A 22,854-nucleotide genomic window follows, 5' to 3' on the forward strand; every position below is an offset into this window, starting at 1 on the left:
GTGAATTGGAATTAGTCTGGACTTCTCCCAAATAATTCACAGTCCAGTAATAAAAACATTACTCAAATCTAATATATATATATATATATATATCATATGTATATATTTATGTAGCAAATGCTAGGAAGAAAAGTTCAGTTTTCTTTATATATACACACACACACACACACACACACACACACACACACACATATATTCTCTCTATATAGTCTCTATATGCAACTATACCTGAATAGTTGTAACAGCAAAGTACTTGTATCCTGGGTTTTTCTTTTCATGTCAATACCTATTTGTATCATGATTTGTATCACTAGGTGGTGGTCCTTGAAGGTCCTGGACTTCCCTGAGAAATGTGTCAATGGAGATCTGAAGAGCAAGAGTTCCAAGAAAGGTAAGACAAAGAACATTCTTGACAGACAAGAGCACATACAGAGGCTTTGGAAGTATGTTTGATGAACTGGAGCAAAGCGAAAAAGAGGACTGAGATAAACCTTGAGAGGCAGAAAAGCAAGTTAATCATGGTCTGGTTGGTCCTTTTAATGAATATGCTTTCTGTTAGGAACTTTGAGAAACTTTAGGTGAGTTTTAAGGAGGATTGTATTGAGTATATTGTGGGGGAGGGGACATAGGAAGAGACAGTTCAGAGAGGCTAATTATCAGAGTGACAGTTAAGGGAGATCACCAGGCTGTAGAATTTTGAGATACTTGGTTATGAGAAAAGGAGAAAAGATGGTTTTTAGGTTAGATAAATGCTACTGAGATTGTAGGTGGATTTTGTCCTTTTTTGTCTTTGGTAAAGGCAGACATTTACTTTTGATTTTTACTTATTTTGTTTTAATGGTTGCTAGTAGGATATGAGCATTGGAGAGTAAAAATGGAACATAAAAGCCACAAATCACAAAATGTCAAGAAAACTATGGGCTGCTGCGTCTGTGGGATCACCAATAAATTGTACTCCCCCCTTTTCTCTCTGGAAAAATTGGAAAAATAACTTAAGACTCCAGTATTGTGAAGGTCAAATTAGAAAACATAACTTGGTGTGTGTTCAAAAGCATGTGGTAATTGAGCTACATGATTAGACCATTTTCTCTTCAAATGACACTGGATAGGAAGGTTTGCCCCGTAGGGAGTAATTTTGGATATTAGCAATGTGGGAGGAAAAGGAAAACCATGGCAAGGAGTTAAGAGGGCTTAGGTCTAGCCCTGGCTATATCATAGTTAGATATGTTATAATGGGTAAGATACTTCTTGCCATTATCTATATGTAGGTGGAAGGGATTATAAGTAAATAGAGATCACAGTATAGTCAATATTCAAATATAAGCTATAGTACACCATATTTTACCAGTAATTTATTGAAAACCCTCTATAGAGCATGAGCTCTGGAGAGAGGAACAAATGATGAATATATTGCCAAGCAGGCCTCTTAGGGCAGTCATGTTGTAGAGGAATTAAGAAAAGAGATTTTGGTGTTACTGGAGCTGAGCTGCAAGTTTGGTCTGCTACATTATATGTATCTTAGGTGCATAATTTGACGTCTGTAATCCTGAAAATTCCTTCCTACAATATGGAAACTCAACTTCATGGGGATGATGTTAGAGTCAATAAGATGGCATCCAAATTGTTCATCACAGTGCCTGGAAAACAAATCAGGTTCTGTGAATGTTAATACTATTCTTAGCAACATGGAGGAACTGAAATGTTCACAGCAGAAGAGGGTAACTATTGCATTTGGAGAAGCAAGAAAAATGAAAGATTTGATACAGAGGTGGACTTTGAAGGTATTAAGCACAGATGCTTAATACCATCAACCATGTAAAATTGGCTACTGAAAATAGGAATAAGAAATCTGTCTCCAGCTGTTAACTCTGCCCCTTGGATTTCCTTAAGCAAGATAAAGGCACTGACAATAATATTGTAGTTACTTATAGACTTCAGGGATTACAGAGACACATACAGAAAAATCTCATTAGGCAAATAAAATACAATGCTTTGGAAAAGCAAATTTTATTATCTGATTATTTAACAAGAGAATAGGAGGATGATGTTAGCAACAATAAATTTCAAACATTAGTGTTTGCTTCTATAGAATGTATATAACAAACCAAGAATTCATTTAAAAAATTATAGCTTATTATAGAGAAGTAAATACTACATTATGGAACACCCTTTTTAGGGATCTTTTCACTTCCTTGTTCCTTAAGGAGTAGATTAATGAGTTCAGCATAGGTGAGACAATATTATTTAATATTTGCACCACCGCACCAAGCAAGGGGTTGGGTGTAGACTGCAGATAGATGATGATTACAGGTCCAAAAGCACAGAGGATGGCAGTGAGGTGGGCACTGCAGGTGGAGAAAGCTTTCTTCCTGCCCTCCACTGAGCGGATTCTCAAAATGGCAATCCCAATGCGTGTGTAGGAGACACAAATAGTGAACCAAAGCATTAAGGCCAGAAAGCCAACATTAGTAGAACCCACAGTCTGGGCCTGAGAATTGTCATCACAAGCCAGGGGTAAGACAGCAGGAATGTCACAGAAGAAGTAGTCCACTCGATTGGGGCCACAGTAGGTTAACTGAAATGTAAAGGAGGTCAGAATTGTGGATTGAAGGCAACCCACACACCAGGCTCCCAGGACCAAACCAACACAAACCCCAGGTCTCATGATGAGATTATACCTCAGTGGGTGACAGATGGCAACAAAGCGGTCATAAGCCATCACAGAGTAGAGGCACCCTTCCGTGGAGCCCAGGAAATGGTAGAAGAAGAGCTGGGCGGCACATCCGTGATAAGAAATGGCGTGGCTCTGGCCAGAGAGATAGAACAGCATCTTGGGGCAGGTGACAGATGGGAACAGCATGTCAAAAATAGAGAGGAGTCCCAAGAAGAAATACATGGGTGTGTGAAGGGCAGAGGAAGAGACAATTGCTGTAAGGATGAGTAAGTTTCCAAGCAGGGTGAAGAAGTAAATGAACAGGAAGATGACAAAGAGCAAAGTCTCTGCTCCCTGTGTCTCAGGTATTCCCAGCAGAATGAACTCCTTCACCTCTGTGTGATTCCTCATGTCACTGGGGATCTGGGTGTGGTCTGGTTGAAAACAAAAATTGAGATAGCATGAATGTGGATACTGAATTTACTCATGTAAATTTGTGAGGAACATGGTATTTCAAGAAATCAAGGTATCGATTTCTATACTGATCCCTAAATGGGTAGAATTCCTATTCTGAATTTCAACATCATTATTTTTAAACAAATATCAGTGATGATGAATGTAGTTGGAATGTTTTGTTTACAAACCAGTATCCATGTTCATGATATCTCAATTATTTTGTGGCATGAAAACTGAACATGTGATCTACCCTCTTACAGATTTTGAAGAGTACTGTTCATTAGTGTTAACTTTTGGCACAATGCTTTAGAGCAAATTTCTAGGATATATTCTCTTGTGTTCCTGAAACTTTATATCTTTTGACTAGCAACTCCCCAATTCCCCCTCATTCCTACATCTGGCAACTATTATTGTGTATTCTGCTTCATGACTTGGCTATTGTTCTATTATATATTTTTTGTTCTAATATGTTGATTCATAACAACATATGATCTGTGGTTCATTATTTGCTAAAGAGAATCCCATGATAAAGAGCTTGGGAAATAGTTATCCTTACATAGATGACAGAGTCTGAAGCCTAAGGGAGAGTTCAGAGGGGAGACAAAATAAGCACAGAAGACTGGATATAAAACTTTAAGCACTATTCCACTTTAGGAAAAATGGAACAGGAGCCATTTAAGACATATATACATTTTTCAGAGAATTGGGAGATGACCTGGAGAATGTCTTTTACAAATCTTTGTGTCATAAAGATGATGATTTTCTTCATGCCATAGAAATAAATTTTTCTCCATGTTAGGGGATATATCCACTATTTTTTTTTTATCCTAGGTAATGTTTGGTGCTTGGAACAGAATAAAAATTGGATATGATTAAAGAAAAAAATAAATGAATGAATTTCTGCCTGTTATTCAACAGAGTAAATGAAGAAAAGGGCCCTGGTCTTTGCATAAAAAGAGAAGAAAGTCCTTACTTTGATTTCTTCCAATAGTACTTGCAATACTGAGTCTATAGTGAGGGTAAAGAAGTTAAAAGAACTAGTTAAAAAATGAACTATGCTTTAGGCACTTACGTGGCCAAAAGGGTCATTATAGGCTCAAGTAAAGAAAAATGTTTTCTGCCTCCTTTAAGCTTCAGTTTCTTCTACAAAGATGTGGTCGCTCCATTTCCAATGTCTCTCTTCCCTGTGCGCCATGGAATCAGTCTTGGGTTCTTGTTCTGCAGACCACAGTGGTCTTTTTCACTTAGATTCACACAGCGAGGGTATGGTATATGTCTGATGGTGCCCTCACATCTAGGGTGATTCCTCGCTGATTAGCAGAAGAACAGCTCTTCCCTTTGCAGAGATTTCACGTGATCTCATCATCCCTCTGGGGTCCCACTCATGGTATATCCCAGGACACAGGGAGCAGGAGCCCTTTGAGCAGAGGGAGCAATTAGTGCTGGATGTTGATTGTAGGAGTGAGAAAATTGTACAAATTGATAATCAAGATTGTCTTCAAAGGAATTGGGATTAAAGGAGTGTAGATTCTCCCTGGACACGCAATATACCTCCTTTGGGTAGCCATCCTATGGACCCTGTTGTTCTCTGAGGATCTCAAGCATTTGGGCTACTTAATTGTCATTTTTCTAGTTTCTACCTATTTCCTTGCCTCTTGGTTTAGAAGAAGCTGTAACATAATTAATACCACCTATGAGCTAAAAAGTCTGGATTGAAATATGTGTTTCTCAATAGCTATGTTATTGAGAAGGTAATTGGTTGTCTCCAAACCTTAACACAATCATTTATAAAAGTTATAATTGTAGGTAACAGGGGTATTTTTCTTTGTCATAGGGATATTGAGAAGTTTAAATTAGATAATAATTGTGAACTTCCTGACATGTGGTTCTTGCTCCTACAGATTTATTGATGTTGCTTGGAATATGGATTTCTCATCATTGTTAGACTCCTTTCATCCCCCACCCCCCAGTCCTGTTTGTTCCAATTTAAAAATGAGTTTTTCTGCAGCTTTTGTTTTCTTATTATTTGGCTTATTTGGTTTTCTTTTTCTTAACTTCTAGTGATTTTGAGAAAACTGATAGTAAAACAAAAACAAAAATTAATATTTCTATTGCTAGAAAAGTATATAAGAAATCTCGATCCTTTTATTTATAATAGCCTATTCTCTGAGACTAAATGACCTAAGATTTCCCATTTTCTCAGAATTCCACCAGGGTAAAGGAAAAGTGGGACTAACATTTAAAGAGTGGCTACTGTGAGTGATATCTTAAAAAAATCTTTTCACGTCTAAGAGTCAGTGATTAATTTTTTTGGTTTGTTTTAATTCCTGCAATGTCCGTATAGGGTATATGCTTTTTATGATGACATGGATCTCCAGAGAGTTTATGTCTTTTCCCTAAGGTTATACAAATGTTAAATTGTACATGAAGGAAGTGACTCCTAGATGCTTTAAGTCTAAAGTTCATAGACTAAATTCAGTGGTAGAACCATGTTGATTCTAATACACCAGAACCTGCTTGACAGTTTTCTCTACAATTTCTGAGCCTCTGGGTTAACAAAATACCATTTACTAGTTGAATTTCATTCATATTTCAGCTTTCACATAACTTTAATTTCACATAATTGTATGTGGATATTTGAATTAGTGCACATTGTTCTGTGTTCTAATTCTTTCATTCATGTTCCTCTTTAAATGGTAGCAAATATGTGATTGTATCATAATTTGAATGACAAAGTAGTGTTCAACTTACAAGATATTGACTATTGGCTACATCCTGGGGACATACCGGTGAATAGGATCTCTATACTTATGGAATTTTTCATTAGATTTTCCAAATCTCTTGAACAAGTTGAAGTGTTGGTCGATGGGTACATATTCATAAACACAATCGAGGTATGAGGAGACACCATAGCACCTGGCTTCTTCCCTCAATGCAGCATTAATAGGACAAAAACACACTAGCGCAATATGGATCTGGCACATTCTCTAGGGTAAATATTCTATCTGTGGGAGTAGGGTTCTTTGTGATACAGGTTTTTCTAGATGGGCTAGCAGGGGGCATGGAGCCTTACAGTACCTGGCTCCATCCATCTATGCTAGTGTGCTTCATTTTGTCCTCTTGCTTCATGTCCTCTTCTTTAGTTAGGGAGGCAATTTACTTCATTTGGGATTTCTGCTTTTTTATTTGTTACCATGGTTTCTACTAGAAGGGAGAATTTGGGGATTAAAAAGGGAACACAAAACTACCAATCACTAAAATGTCATGAAAACTAAGGCTGATTGATCTGTGGGGCTTCATAAAGTGGTGTCCCTTTCCTACCACAGATTGTAGAAAAGATGTAGGAGAAATCTGCTCCAGTATTGTTGGAAGCCAAGTTGGCAAATGTAACTTGATGGTGGAATCAAGTGAGCATGGCTGTGGAGCCACATGCTGGGACATTGTCTTCAACAATGGACAGGGCTTTTCCGGTCCTTTTACATTGACACTGAAGTTTCATTTTCAAGATTGATTGCATGGTGCAGAAGGAATACCATGACAGTAAGAGTTAAGAGGACTTGGTATAGACCTGGCTTTCCTGTAACAATTGTAGTTGTGTTATAAAGAGCAAGGCATATATAGACTGAAGCTCAGTACAGTGAGCAGTGGCACAGAATAAACAAAGCTCATAGTACAGCCAATATAAAAAGGTGGACTTTGTCCATATTATTTACCAGTTACTCACTGAATGTATTGTGTATATATAATGAGTTCTGAGAGAGGTAATGAGGATGAGTAAATTTCCAAACAGATCTTTTAGAATAGTCATGTAGTAGAGGGATTTTAAAAAGGGACTTTGGAGTTAACAGGTTCTGACGCTGGGGTCTGGTTTGCTGCCTTATGTGCAATGGAGACCATTTCATGAAGTCTGTTTCTCAAAGCTCCTTTTGACAAAATGGAAACTGCTTTTCTGGGTGATAGGATGGTGAAACAAGGTGGCATCTGTGAGGTGTTCATCACAGGGCCTCTAGCAAAGTTCTATCAATATTAATACTACTCCTAGCATCTTGCAGGAAGTGTATCTACTAAGTGTAACAACAAGAAAATGACTTTAAGTTTGATTCATCATAGAAATGGATTATGAAGGGTGCTTCTTGGATTGCCAGAGACTTTCACTTCCCTCAACTAGGCAAACTTAGTTGCCTAATGTAGAAAGAAATCTGTCTCAAGCTGCTTGTGATGCCCTTGGATTTCTTATCCAGAAATGAAGACACTGACCATAATACTAATTGCAGTTACTTATGGAGTCCCAAGAATAACAGATACTCAAAATAGACAGTCTTATTAAGCAAATTAATATATTGCTTTAAAGGAATCATTTTTATAATGTGCTTATTTCTTTAACAACAACAAAAAAATAGAGAATGAGTTACAAACCCATAACTTATTCCAGAGAAATAAGTACTATTCTGTGGAACACTTTTTTCAGGGATCTTTTCACTTCCTTGTTCCTTAAGGAGTAGATTAATGAGTTCAGCATGGGTGACACATAATTATTTAATATTTGTACCACAAAACCAAGCAAGGGGTTGGGTGTAGACTGCAGATAGATGATGACTACAGGTCCAAGGGAACAGAGGATGGCAGTGAGGTGGGCACTGCAGGTGGAGAAAGCTTTCTTCCTGCCTTCTGCTGAACGGATTTTCAGAATGGCAATCCCGATGCGTGTGTAAGAGATGCAAACTGTGAACCAAAACATTAAAACCATAATGTCAACAATAGTGGAACACACTTTCTGGGCAAGGGAGCTGTCATCACAAGCCAGGGGTAAGACAGCAGGAATGTCACAGAAAAAGTAGCCCACCTGGTTGGGGCCACAGTATGTTAGCCGAAATGTAAAGGAGGTCAGGGTAGTGGCATTTAGACATCCCACAGTCCAGGCTCCCAGGACCAAACCAACACAAACCCCAGGTCTCATGATGAGATTATACCTCAGTGGGTGACAGATGGCAACAAAGCGGTCATAAGCCATCACAGAGTAGAGGCACCCTTCTGTGGAGCCCAGGAAATGGTAGAAGAAGAGCTGGGCGGCACATCCGTGATAAGAAATGGCGTGGCTCTGGCCAGAGAGATAGAACAGCATCTTGGGGCAGGTGACAGATGGGAACAGCATGTCAAAAATAGAGAGGAGTCCCAAGAAGAAATACATGGGTGTGTGAAGGGCAGAGGAAGAGATAATTGCTGTAAGGATGAGTAAGTTTCCAAGCAGGGTGAAAAGGTAAATGAACAAGAAGATGACAAAGAGCACAATCTCCAGTCCCTGTGTCTCAGGTATTCCCAGCAGAATGAACTCAGTCAGCTCTGTGTGATTCCTCATGTTGCTGGGGATGTGGGTCTTGTCTGGTTGGAAACAAAAGATAATGCATGAATGTGGATGCTGATTTGTGAAAGAAACACTGCAGCTACATTCATCATCACTGATATTTGCTTATAAATAAAAATGATGTTTTAATTAAGAATTAGGAATTCTACCTAAACACTTAGGGGCTATAAATCAAATCTGTGTTTCGTAGCTCAAGATAGCATCTTCCTGATGAGTGCACGTGGGTATATATGGATGCAAAGGAAAGTGACCATCAAGATGCTGAAATACTTGAATGGCTGTGAGGTCAAAGATCACAATTGTTATCATTTAATTAAGGCTCATAACCAAGTATAAATAATAATGTGCTAAAGTAGACCAACCTGGAAGCCTGAGAGACCAGATATCTTTTCAGAGCACATCTGTAGTTACTCAAAGATGTGGTCAAATACCCCAAGCATCTATCAAAAGTCAGTTTGGGATGGCTCATTAGATAGCATGTCCCTTTATAATCGCAATATAAAATAGATACAAATTTCAGATAAAATACAGAAATACAGAAAGAAGCATTATTTGGTCAAATGCGTATAAACTGTGGCAATTGAACATAATGTCCAAAACCAACTGTTTAGCGATAATGCCCTTTAATAAAGCAACCTGGGAGCCTGATGCCCTGATTCTTTTTAGAATGTGTCTATTATTATCCAAGGGTTCATTCAGAGACCCTAAATTTCCATTGAAGGTTAATTTGGGCACTAAATATGATAGGACAATAGATTGCGATATCATGTAATGACCATTAGGATTTGATTTATTAACATTGTTTCTGCATATATTTTTTAGCTTCAGCATTTTTCTTGTTTGGCAATGTTTATTAAAATATACAATGAAATAGTGATAGGTAGATATTACCCTGAACTCTTACATTCTTTAAAGGTTAGCTAAGTTGTGTCTTGTATGAATATGTAAAAATGGGATATTTAATCTTTGCCAACAATTGGAATTTTTGAATTCTTAGTGCATTGAAAGTATTGCAATTCTGCAACTTTTGGGGTGTTTTCTAGAAAGCTTAATGTGATTTTTTTAGTATATTACACAATATTGTTGACTTTAAACACAGCCTTGTACAATAGATTTCTAGAATGTATTCATCTTACATTACTGAAAAATTTCATAACCTTTTATTATCAACTCCCCTTTTCCCTCTGGCTTCTGTTCCTGTAATCCACCAGTCTGCACTCTGATTCTAGAAGTTTGATCATTGTTTTATTTTAAAGGGAGATGTCACTCAAATGCAGAGAACATGAAACTGCCCATCGGTTCTGTTGTGATTAACATCTGTTACAATGCTTTATGTTTAAATGTGCTTGTGAGTTGTGCAAAAAGAGATATTTTCACTTTGTTTTTATTTATAAATTCTTATTTTGATATTCAAAATATATGAAAATTGTCTAATCATAAATGACTGACTACTAAATACAATCCCTGATGAATTTCCCTGATCTCCTTTATAATTGATGGTTACTGATAGATCATTTTATCTTCCAAGAAAATAGGAAGTGGTAAGACAGGTTAAAACTACTCATATTTACAAGAGAAATCCTTACACGAATGAATTCAGGTTCTATTAGACTATAAGGTCCTTAGAGTGAACGCTGCAATTTTTCATTTAATCTGGAGTATTATCACTGTACCTTTGAATTGCTGTCATTTAAATATTCATATAAGTGAATAAATGAAAAGTTCACATATGGTGTCAAGTCTATGTAGATACACTATTTTAAGATAAACAGGATAAGACATCTATGCAGTCTATGGGATTGGAGGTACCCAGCAGCTGTAACTTACTCCTTACCTCTGGACAAGAGTCAGCCATTTCGTGCTGGTTTAATATTTGCATCTGCATAGCTAATGCTAAATAGCGAGGGTTTGGAGAAGTGTTTAGAAAATACCCTGGGGAACTTGGCAGTCCATTCTGAGTTATGCTAAGGAGCAGATAAAATACATAATGGACAAGTTTGGGAACTATGATTTAAGGATCTCTCTTGTCCCTTCTACCCTTCATGCAAGCAATCCCCCTCCAAACTATTCAAAACCAGTAAAACAGGAATTGTGCCAGTTTATGATCTGTGACATATAAAATGAAATATGAGTTACATTTCTGCTGGTTCTAGAGCAGAATAAATATTATTTTATCTAAGTCCTATCAAAGATAGCTACAAACTAAAATTGTATTTACCATGTTAAATTTTTGAAAACAATTCTAAAATTCTGTCCTAATAACTTGAAATATTAATTTTTTTCCTTAAAATTTCAACATCCTCCCATGCCTAAGATCATGATTAGACAGGTTCGTAGGCATCCAAGACATGCCTGAAACCTAGTGATAATTCAAATAGTCATTTAGGGTGACACCTATAACAAAAATGGACACAGCTTTCCTAGAAGATTGAGCTCAAATCAAATATTTGTCTAGGAAAGACACGACATAGGATATAATGAAAAGATTAGAGGTCTGGAGACCCAAGTTCAAATTCTGATTGTTAGTGGCATGGCTGTGGATTAGTAATTTACTTTCTCCGAACCTCAACTTTCATTTTTGAAAAAGCAGAAAATATTCTTTGTACCAGTAGCCTCCCCCTCAACTTAGTTAAAATTTATCACCATAACTGGGATACTTTTGAGAATCAAAAGGGATGCTAATAATAATTAACGCAAGACAGTAGGGGTCAAATAGGAAAGTCCCATGAAATCATTGATAAGTCTCTTTGGCATTATACCCCTCAATTAGGTTCTGCAAGTCTATATTTGACATTTTCAATAAAAATGTGGGATGTTGTTACAATTGTGCTTGGTATGTAGTGGAACCCAGTAAATGTTAATTTTTGTTTAATGAAGATAATATATCACAGGATTGTTGTAAGGATTAAAGTGATATTGTTTATGAAAGATTTGATACAAAATAGCATGCTATGTGTGGCTCATTATACTATTGAGCGTGCAATGCTAAAAAATTTGGAAAGTAGTTACCTGCATGGAGATGACAGATGTCTTAAGCCTGATGGAGGTCACAGAAGGGACAATAAAGTGACGACAACATAGGACTGGAGGCCAAACCTTGAGAGATACTGCATTTTAGGAAAAGGAGAAGAAAAGGGAGCCATTTAAAAAGAATTATGTGCAGGGCCTCACCTGGTGGTGCAGGTGGTTGAAAACCGTGCTGTGAAGCTGTCCGCAGCCTCTACAGTGCTGGTTCGATCCCAGCCAGCCAGCAAAGGTCCCATATGGCGTGGCAGACCTCTCCTGTCTCACCCGCTGCTCCCCTCAGCAGTGTATTTCGTCAGTCTACCTGTTCTGTTCCCCGCTCTGTCTCTGATGAATCCTCTCACCCTCCCGTGAATCTAGCCTATACCCAAGTTCTTGTATAAATAAATAAAAAGAAAAAAAAAATAAAAAAAATTATGTGCAGTCTTCAAAGAATTTGGGAGAGACCCAGGGATTATCTTTACATACCTTTGTATCATAAAGATTGTTATTTTCTCCATGCCAGAGAAATTTCTTTTCTTCGTGTCTAGAAATATCCATCCAGATTTTTAGTCCTAAATAAGTGTGTTATTTGGAAAAGGTGATAGATGCTGAGTTATTGGTTAAGGAAACAAAAATTGAGGCAAAAAAAGATCTGTGAATGCATTCCTGCATGCTGTTTGATAGAGTGAATGGTGGTAAGAACTCTAATCAAGCCATAAAAGGAGAAGGAAACTCTTGATTTTGATTTCTTCTGTCAGCCCTTGCTATAGTAAAGTCCAGAGTGAGGATAACTTAGAAAATAAAAAGATGTACTGAGCATTTTATAGTCAAAAAGTTCATTGTTGGTTTAAGTTAGAAAAACAAATATTTTCCTCTACTTTTAGCTTCAGTTTCTTCTATAATGTTTTGGAGCTTACCATTCCCAATCTCTCTTTTTTAGGGATCATGGAAATGGTTTGGGCTTTTTGGGCTGCAGACCACACATGGTCCTTTTCATTCCTAATCACACAGAGAGGGGACGCTGTACATCTGAAGTATGCCCTGTGACCTAAGGTGACTTCTCTGCTAGCAGAGGGTATCTCTTCCCATTGCAGGATCTTATATGATCTCATCGTCCCTCTGGGGTCCCATTTATGATGTATCCCAGGACACAGGGAGCAGGAGCTCTCTGAGCAGAGGGAACAATTAAATACCGGATGCTGAGAGTGTTTAGGAGTGAGGAAGTAGCACAAGGTAATCAAGGAAGTCTTTAAAGAAACCAAGAAACAAAGAGGGTATAGAGTCCCCCAACTCACACTGTTTGCACTGGGTAGACATCCTATGGACCCTTTTACTTCTCTGTGGATCTCAAGGGATTGGTCTGCTTATTTATCTGTTACTTTTTCCAGTTTTCCCACAAGCTCTTCGGTTGTGGAGAAATTGTGACATAATGAAAAGAGTACCCCGGGAGACTATGTGCATGAAGAACAAGGCTGTTTCTCCTTAGCAATATGTTCTTAAGCAGTTCTGTCCTCTTTGAGCCTAAAATACTGTGTTTTGAAAAATGGAGTTTCAATGGTATTTCATAGAATGGCCGTGTAGATTAAATGCCATGTTTTTAGATTTCCTGAGACTGCTTGCTCCTATGACAGTATTTCTTGATGTGGAGCAAGTTTAGAATGTTATCATTTTAACTACATTGTTAGAATTTCTTTTTTTCCCCCTCTCTCCTTCCCTTTCCATTTTAAGATGAGTTTTTGTTTTGCTTTGCTTTTCGTCTTTTGTGTGATTGATTGGATTTTTTTTTTAAAGATTACTTATTTATACTTTATTTATACAAGCACTGGGTACAGTCAGAAGCACGGGAGGGTGAGAGAATTCACCAGAGTCAGAGCAGAGAGCAGAGCAGGCAGACTGATGAAGTTCACTGCTGAGGGGAGCAGCGGACGGCAGGAGAGGTCTGCGTGGCATGTGGGACTCTCACCCGGTGACCGGGGATTGAACCAGCACTGCAGAGGCTGCGGGCAGCTTTGCAAGCCAGCGCTCAACCGCTGTGCCACCGGGGAGGCCCTGGATTTTTTGTTTTTTACTACTAGTAATTGCAAGGAAAGAGAACAAGCAAATAGTATATCAGGATTTAGAAAAATATTAGTAATCTCAAACATTTTCATAATAATATCCTCGTCTAAATGAACTCTAAATGATTTAAGATTTTCCAGATTCTCAGGCTTCCACCTGAGCAACCCAATAAAGGGAAATTGGAACTAGCATTTAGAAAGGTTCATTCTTTTGACAGACGTTTTAAAGATATCATACTTTTATTGTGAAACGTGGAGACAGAATAGGTATTGTGACTCCATTTTACAAATAATGACATGTACTCAGAGAAGTAAAATTTTTTTTCCTCCAAGAGTACACAATCATTAAATAGTAGAGGTAGAAATGAAGGCCCAGATTCTAAGGTTCACAGATTGAATTCTATGATGACCTAATAATACATGAGAACCTAGTTCTTAGTTATGTCTACAAATTTACACATTCTCTGGATGGGGAAGATACACTCTTTACTAGTCCTCAGAGATACAAAGCTTGAGCATTATTTGGCCTCTCTCCTTTCATGTTAATTTATGCTTCTTGTTTGTCAAAAGCATATCTGCTGGTAGCTGATGACAATTACTCTTAAGCAAAACAGTTAGCATCTTCTAGGGAATTTCTGATAATGAACTTTTTTTCAGTGCCTAACAATCATTGCATAATGAATTAGAATCTGTAAAGCAGTGCTCAGATTTTTATTCAAATGTCTGCTTTCATATATCATCAATTTTATTAAAATGAGGATGCATGTCGAAGTTCGTGCATGTTGTTCTGTATCCTAAATCATTTCAATTATGTCTTTTCTTTAACATGTTGCCATTGCATCATAATTTGAATGACAAAATACTCATTAAGAAACTTACATAGGGGCCTCCATGGTGGCACAGAGGTTGAGCGCTGGGTCATGAAGCTGCCCGCAGCCTCTTCAGCGCAGATTCAATCCCCTGCTACTCCCTGGCCACTGGAGGAGGGTCCCACAAGGCGCGCAGACCTCTTCTTCTTATTATTATTTGGTTTTCTTTTTCTTCTAGTGATTTGAGAAAAGTGATGGTGAAACAAAAACACAAATTACTATTTCTATTGCTAGAAATCTCCATCCTTTTATTTATAATTGCCTATTCTCCAAGACTAAATGACCTAAGATTTCCCATTTTCTCAGAATTCCACCAGGGTAAAGGAAAAGTGGGACTAACATTTAAAGAGTGGCTACTGTGAGTGATGTCTTAAAAAAAATCTTTTACTGTCTAAGAATCAGTGATTAAAATTTTTTTTTGTTTTAATTCCTGCAATGTGCATATAGGGTATGTGCTTTACGTGATGACATGGATCTCTAGAGAAGTTCAGTCTTTTCCCCAAGGTTATACAAATGTTAAATTGTACATGAAGGAAGTGACCCTTAGATGCTTTAAGTCTAAAGTTCATAGACTAAATTCACTGGTAGAACCATGTTGATTCTAATACACCAAAACCTGCTTGCCAGTTTTCTCTACAATTTCTGAGCCTCTGAGTTAACAAAATACCATTTACTAGTTGAATTTCATTCATATTTCAGCTTTCACATATCTTTAATTTCAAGTAAATGTATGTGGATATTTGAATTAGTGCACATTGTTCTGTGCACATTGTTCATTCATGTTCCTTTTTTAAACAGTAGCAAATATGTGATTGCATCGTCATTTAAATGACAAAGTAGTGTTCATTCATTTTTACATTCAACAAACTTACAAGATACTGACTATGGGCTACATCCAGGGGACATACCAGTGAATAGGATCACTGTACTTAGGGAATTTTTCACTAGATTTTCCAGATAAATCTCTTGAACAAGTTGAAGTGTTGGCATGGTAGGTACATATTCATAAACACAATCGAGGTGTGAGCAGACACCATAGCATCTGGCTTCTTCCCTCAATGCACCATTATATAGGACAAAAACACACACTAGCATAATATGGATCTGGCACATTCTCTAGGGTAGGTATACCGACTCTGACTCTGTGGGAGTAGGATCTGTGTGATACAGATTTTGTTTGATGGGCTAGCAGGGGGCATGGAGCCTTACAGTACCTGGCTCCATCCATCTATGCTATTGTGCTTCGTTTTGTCCTGTTGCTTCATGCCTTTAGTTAGGGAGGCAATTTACTTCATTTGGGATTTCTGCTTTTTGATTTGTTTCCATGGTTTCTACTAGGATGGAAAATTGGGGGACTAAAAATGGAATACAAAACTACCAATCACTAAAATGTCATGAAAACTAAGGCCAGCTCATCTGTGGGGCTTATAAAGTGCTGTCCCTTTCCTACCACAGATTGTAGAAAAGGTGTAGGAGAAATCTGCTCCAGTATTGTTGGAAGCCAAGTTGGCAAATGTAACTTGATGGTGGAACCACATATTAGGACATTGTCATCAACAATGGACAAGACATTTCTAGTCCTTTAACACTGAAGTTTCATTTTCAATATTGATTGCATGGTACAGAAGAAATACCATGCCAGTAAGAGTTAAGAGGACTTGGTGTAGACCTGGCTTTCCCATAACAATAGTAGTTGTGTTATAAAACAAAGAGCAAGGCATATATTGACTGAAGCTCAGTGCCACCATCTAAGATGGGTACAGGGAGCAGTGGCACAGAATAAATATGAAAAAGTGGGCTATGTCCGTATTATTTACCAGTTACTCACTGAATGCCTTATATATATAATGAGTTCTGAGAGAGGTAATGAGGATGAGTAAATTTCCAAACAGGTCTTTTAGAATAGTCATGTAGTAGAGGGATTTTAAAAATGGGTTTTGAAGTTAACAGGTTCTGATGCTGAGGTGTTTTGCTGCCTTATGTGCAATGGAGACCATTATTGATGTCTCTGTTTCCTTTTGATAAAATGGAAACTCTACATTTCTGGGTGATAGGATGGTGAAATAAGGTGGCATCTGTGAGCTATTCATCACAGGCCCATAGCAAAGTTCTATCAATATTAGTAATACTCCTAGCATCTTGCAGGAATTGAAATGTTTATAGACAAAATAGGAGAACAGTATATACTATGTGAAACAAGAAAATGTCTTTAAGTCTGATTCATGATAGAGATGGATTATTGAAGGGTGCTTCTTGGATTGCCAGAGACTTTCACTTCCCTCAACTAGGCAAACTTGGTTGCCTAGTATAGAAAGAAATCTGTCTCAAGCTGCTTGTGATGCCCTTTGGATATCTTGCCTAGGATGAAGGCACTGACCATAATATTAATTGTAGTTACCTATGGGTCCCAAGAATAACAGATACACAAAGTAGACAGCCTAATAGCAAATTAATATATTGCTTTAGAGGAAGCATTTTTTTATAATGTTATTTCTTTAACAACAACAACAAAAAAAGGAGAATGATTTACAAACTCTGTTACAAACCCAGAATTTATTCATGAGAAGTAAGTACTGCCTTGGGGAACACCCTTTTCAGGGATCTTTTTACTTCCTTGTTCCTTAAGGAGTAGATTAACGAGTTCAGCATGGGTGAGACAATATTATTTAATATTTGCACCACAGCACCAAGCAAGGGGTTGGGTGTAGACTGCAGATAGATGATGATTACAGGCCCATAGGCACAGAGGATGGCAGTGAGGTGGGCACTGCAGGTGGAGAAAGCTTTCTTCCTGCCCTCCACTGAGCGGATTCTTAAAATGGCAATCCCAATATGTGTGTAAGAGACACAAACAATGAACCAAAGCATTAAAGCCAGAAAACCAACAGCAGAGGAACCCACAGTCTGGGCCAGGGAGCTGTCATCACAAGCCAGGGGTAAGACAGCAGGAATGTCACAGAAAAAGTAGCCCACCTGGTTGGGGCCACAGTAGTTCAGCCGAAATGTAAAGGAGGTCAGGGTGCTGGCGTGAAGACATCCCACAGTCCAGGCTCCCAGGACCAAACCAACACAAACCCCAGGTCTCATGATGAGATTATACCTCAGTGGGTGACAGATGGCAACAAAGCGGTCATAGGCCATCACAGAGTAGAGGCACCCTTCTGTGGAGCCCAGGAAATGGTAGAAGAAGAGCTGGGCGGCACATCCGTGATAAGAAATGGCGTGGCTCTGGCCAGAGAGATAGAACAGCATCTTGGGGCAGGTGACAGATGGGAACAGCATGTCAAAAATAGAGAGGAGTCCCAAGAAGAAATACATGGGTGTGTGAAGGGCAGAGGAAGAGATAATTGCTGTAAGGATGAGTAAGTTTCCAAGCAGGGTGAAGAGGTAAATGAACAAGAAGATGACAAAGAGCAAAGTCTCTGCTCCCTGTGTCTCAGGTATTCCCAGCAGAATGAACTCCTTCACCTCTGTGTGATTCCTCATGTTGCTGATGGATTGTTCTTGTGGAAATAGAAAAAAAAAATAGCATGAATGTGGAAGCTGACTTGTGAATAAATAATACCAACATAGTCATTGTTTAAACATAAAGATGATGTGATAAAGAAGTAGAAATTCTGTCTGTGCTTTCAAACCTTGCGTTGAGATATTTCTTACATGGATGGACCCAAAACTACTGGATGAACTAAGAGAATGAAAGTCTGAATAGTGAGCAAATGAACTTAATGTTCACAACTAATTATCCCTCTACAATTGCCATAAAGTGCAATTTGGTCCTCCTGATCCTTCCAGAGTATGTCTGCATGTCTGCAGTTACTCAGATTGTGGTCCAATACCCTATCAACTTGCGCACCCTCACCTCTGTTGAGAAAGGTGATTGTGACACAATGCAAGGAGATATGGTCATATTTGGATATAGTTCTTTGAGCATTTTCTTAATATTGTTTTCAAAGAGAAGAAAATAATGGTGACATCATTGGATATTATCCTGAGCTTTTAAAGTGCTTAGAAGTTAGTGGTTTAGTTGTATTATGTAGATGGTTTATTTCTGTATCTGTTTGTCGAATATGAAGATGCTGCTATAGCATTCTTAATATTTTCTAATGGATGAAAATATTTAAAATATTTGTGTTTTCTGAATTTTTTCATCTAAATCTTTTTTTCATTCTGGTTAGGAAAACAATATAACATCTACCCTCTTAGAACTTTTAGTATATATAGCACAATATTTTTCACTTTAGGGACAGTGCTATAGCCCCAATCTAGAATTTATTCATCTTGTGTTACTTAAAATTTATACCTTTTGATTAGTAATTTCCCTTTCCCGCCTCACCTCAGCCCCTGGCAACCATTCTGCACTCTGGTTTTAAGAGTTTGACAATTGGTTTATTGTAAAGGAAAAGTCAACCTAACTGAATAATCTGAGAACTTGAAACTACCACCAGGGTTTGTTGTGGTCAGCTCTGTTATGTTTGAGTTTAAACAACATTGTCTGTTGTCCAAAAGAGATATTGTTCTTTCAGTTTTTATTTTTATGATAAAAATAATTTTAGAATATGATATGATAAGAAAAGTGTTTTTTGAAATTGAATGTGTATGAAAATTTTCTAATTTTAAATTTCGGACCTCTAAATATAATTCCTGGTTAATATTTGTTTTTTCAGAATTAATATTTACAGAGTAATAATTTTATCTTCTAAAAAAAATTGCTTTGACAAGACGGGTTAATACTATCCAAACATAAAAAAGAAATTCTTATAGAACTGGATAAAGGTTCTATTTGACTGCAGAGTTCCTGAAAGTTAACAGCATAATAATTTGTGGTTGGATCTGCAGTACTGATGGTTATTATTTGACATTTAAATACTTGTTATTTAATGAATGAATGAAACCTCAGAAATTAATTTATGGATATACTTTGGCTATAAGTTCATGAAGAGAGCTGTCTTTTGTTCACCATCATATTTCTAGGATTTGGGATATTTTTAGCTCTCAATGTATTCAAATAGAATTTTATAATATGCTGAATGATTCCAATGATGTTAGACTATATTAAGCCTTTTTTTATTAACCTCAGACAGCAGAGTTTGTAGTAAATGTACTTTTGGTATGAGATTCCATTGGAATTTAGATAGTCTTTGAAATGTAGAGTTTCTAATTCCTGAACTAGGAAAGATAGACTGAGCCTTAAAAATCTTCATAATTGTTGGTAACTGTTGGGTGACTCATGCTGGAGTTAAAAATATATATAAATGATAGGCAAGAGTAGAGAGCTAAGGAAAAAGTGTGGACACCCCTGAAGGGGAAGAAAAGGAAAAAGTCATTATTAGTGGATAGTTTTATAACAACAGAAAAACATGTAAGTATGAATTATAGTAGAAAACCCTTGAACAAGCACAAAAAAACATTCACACAATCATAGGTCTAGACTTAGATTATGGGTCTTAGTTGCTTTGGTAATTTAAAGTAGAATAGCATTATACTTTTTTAATGCAGTTGACTCACTTTGCTATTTTGTCTCAAAACTATAGAGGTTTTGTTTATTACATTGGGTTCTTTGAGTGATGGTTTCTTTGGGGATTCTTGCTGGAGTATAGCCAGGAGTCATCAATATTTTCCCAGACAACTTTTGTCTTTTTCCAGTAAGGGCTCAACTGGACCTGAAGTCAGTTTGTTCTTGTGCTGAAATTGTTGCAGGAAATGCATGGCCACTGGTCCCCATGGTCTGGATCAGCCATCTATTTGCTAAGTATCCTTGTAAGCTTCTGAACAATCTCAGCTAGACTCAATGAAAACATGAGTATGGAATAACTGCTATGCGACAATAATGATAAGAAAGTATATTTGCAGTAGGCAGATATGATTTTCAATCTAAGCTCTTGCTTGCTAATTTTGTGGCTTTGCTATGTTTCCGTTTGTCTCTAAAGTAGGCCATGTGTTACATTGTAAGGGTTGCTGGGTAGATTAAGCAGGGTAATGCTGAATGAGCGTCTACTGCGGTATCTGTCATATCTACAGTCCCCAGCAATGGTTATTTATCTTTCACTTTGGACAGAGTAAAAAGACTTTGTAATATACTGACAATATGCACCAGAGCATATGTAATACTAAATAGCTCGTCGTTTGGGGGAAAAGTTCAGAAAGTATGCAATGGACCCAGGGAAATTTCATCTGAGTTATGATGAAATTCAACAACTATAGCTTAAATATCTTTCTTATCCCCCAAATCCTGCTAAACATTCAAATCATAGTAATAAATGAATCATGCTAATGGATGGTATAATGATATGCCAGGTGAAACAAGAGTCACAGTTTTCTGTTTCTAGAGAAGTGGTAACGTTATTTTCTTTAAAATAAAAATTGAAAGCCAAGAAATTTTCCATGAAGAAAGAGAAATTTTCCACGAAAATAGCACAATTTCAGACCCAGGTTTAGTTTACATGCTTTAAAAATGTTTGTCTTTATAACCTCAAATATATATTTTTAAATGTTCAACCTCCTCACCATCCCTAAACACACAACCAGATTCATAGGCATCAGAGATAAACATGGAACCTAGAGTGATAATTCACACAGTAATTTAGGGTGGCTGCCATACTAGAAAAGAATACCTCTTTCCTAGAAGATTCAACTCAAATTCCAACATTTGTCTGGGATAGCCAACATGATATATTTAAAAAACCTTGGATTAGATGTCTAAAGACCTATCTTCAGGGCTTCCCTGGTGGCGCAAGGGGTTAAGCACCACAGTATGAAGCAATCCACAGCTTCTGCAGCACAAGTTCAATCCCTGGCCGGCCAGGGAGCAACCCCATGGCGCAGCAGACCTCTCCTGTCTTGCCTGCTGCTCCCCCTCAGCAGTGTACTTCGGTTCAGTCTGCCTGTTCTGTTCCCCACTCTGTCTCTGGTGTATCCCATCAATCCCCCTCCCCCGCATCTCTGGCCTGTGCCCCAGCTCTTGTATGCATAAATAAATAGGTCTTTTTTCTTTTTAAAAGATTTATCTTCAAGTTCTGATTGTCGGTAGTGTCACTGTGGATTCACAAACTGTGAACCTCAGTTTCTCATCTTTAAAGACACAGAAAGCATTCCCTGCACCAGTAACTCAATCTTAACTAATCATTTAAAATTTATCATTACAACTAGAATACTTTTGAGAGTCAAAAGGGTGCTAATAATAATTAAGGCAAGACAATAGGAGCAAAATAGAAAAGTCCCATCAAACCGCTGAATAATCTCCTTGGCATAAGGCCTCTCATTTATGTTCTACAATCTATATTTGACTCACATTACTATGTCATGAAGATGTGTGATCTTCTTATAATTATACTTGGTAGATATTAGGACATTTTAAATGTTTATATTTGTTTAACAAATATATATCATGGAAATGTTACAGATCAAATGTAATGTTGTTCATGAAAGATGTAAGGCATAATAACATACTATATATGGCTCATTACTATAATATTTGCTAAGGAGAGTGCAATGCTAATGAATTTGGGAAATAGTTACCTGTCTGAAGATGACACAAAATGGCTTATGCCTGATGGAAGTCCTGGGAGAGACAGGGTAAAGTGAGAATAAAATAAGACAGAAGGCTAAACCTTGAGAAATACTCCATTTTTAGGAAAAGGAGAAGGAATGGAGCCAGAAGGGTGAGGGAAGCATGTGCCCATGAGGAGGAGTAAAAAATCTAACCTTGCAGTTATACAGGTGGGTAGATGAATGATAATTTAAGTTAAAAAGAAAGAACTATGAATATCAGAAATTTAGAAGAGAACAGGAGATTATCTTTACATACCTTTGTATCACAAAGATTATTATTTTCTCATTAACATAGAAATATATTTTCTCAAGCCAGGGAATATTTCTAACTAATTTTTTAATCCTAAGTAAGTGTGGTGACTGGAATCTGATAGATGCTAAGCTAATGATTAATGATTAATGGTAAAAAGGATCACTGAATGTAATCCTGCATGCTATTAGATAGAATGAATGGAAGAAAGGACTCTAGTAATTGCATTAAATGAGAAGGAATCTCTTGATTATATTTTCCCACATTCCTTGCACTATAAAAGTCTAGACTGAAGATAAAATTAAAAATTGAAAAAGACAGGATGATGCTCTAAGCACTTACATGGTCAAAGAGTCGTGAGTGGCTCAGTAAGGACAAAAAATATATTCCCCCTCCTTTTGTCTTCAATTGCTTCTATCGAATTGGGTCTGATTTCCTTAAGGGCTATACAATTAGGCTTGAGTTCTTTACTACAGAGCCCAAAATGGTCCAGGTTTTCATTCTACACACACACGCGCACACACACACACACACACACAGAGGACACTGTGCTTGTGATGTTGCCCTGTCACCTAGGGTGATTTCCTTAGAGTTCACAGAAGTAAAAATATCTTTGACCTTTACAGGTCTCTCTTGGGTCCCATTCATGTTAT

General features: G+C 37.4%; 4 protein-coding genes across 6 annotated transcripts in view; 1 reads left to right on the forward strand and 3 right to left on the reverse strand.

Moving 5' to 3' along the window:
- VWA5A (von Willebrand factor A domain containing 5A) overlaps nt 1-22,854 on the forward strand; it is a 185,929-nt gene that overhangs the window by 115,911 nt on the left and 47,164 nt on the right. For all 3 annotated transcript variants that reach the window (XR_008551064.1, XM_054693165.1, XM_054693164.1), the window contains exon 3: nt 315-391. The gene's annotated coding sequence lies outside the window, so the exon portion shown is untranslated. The remainder of the gene's footprint in view (nt 1-314; nt 392-22,854) is intronic.
- LOC119242104 (olfactory receptor 148-like) lies at nt 2,135-3,064 on the reverse strand. The gene has a single exon (XM_037507884.1). The coding sequence runs from the start codon at nt 3,062-3,064 to the stop codon at nt 2,135-2,137; it is 930 nt and encodes a 309-aa protein (XP_037363781.1).
- On the reverse strand, nt 7,533-11,538 carry LOC119240796 (olfactory receptor 148-like). Its single transcript, XM_037505517.2, has 2 exons — nt 11,481-11,538; nt 7,533-8,488 (listed from the first exon to the last, which is right to left on the reverse strand). The coding sequence occupies exon 2, from the start codon at nt 8,463-8,465 to the stop codon at nt 7,533-7,535; it is 933 nt and encodes a 310-aa protein (XP_037361414.1). The 5' UTR covers nt 8,466-8,488; nt 11,481-11,538.
- LOC119242105 (olfactory receptor 148-like) lies at nt 16,957-17,889 on the reverse strand. Its single transcript, XM_037507886.1, has one exon. The coding sequence runs from the start codon at nt 17,887-17,889 to the stop codon at nt 16,957-16,959; it is 933 nt and encodes a 310-aa protein (XP_037363783.1).

This window comes from Talpa occidentalis, unplaced genomic scaffold (genome assembly GCF_014898055.3).
Source record: "Talpa occidentalis isolate TD23 unplaced genomic scaffold, MPIMG_talOcc4v2.1 talOcc4.12, whole genome shotgun sequence".
Lineage (NCBI taxonomy): Eukaryota > Metazoa > Chordata > Mammalia > Eulipotyphla > Talpidae > Talpa > Talpa occidentalis.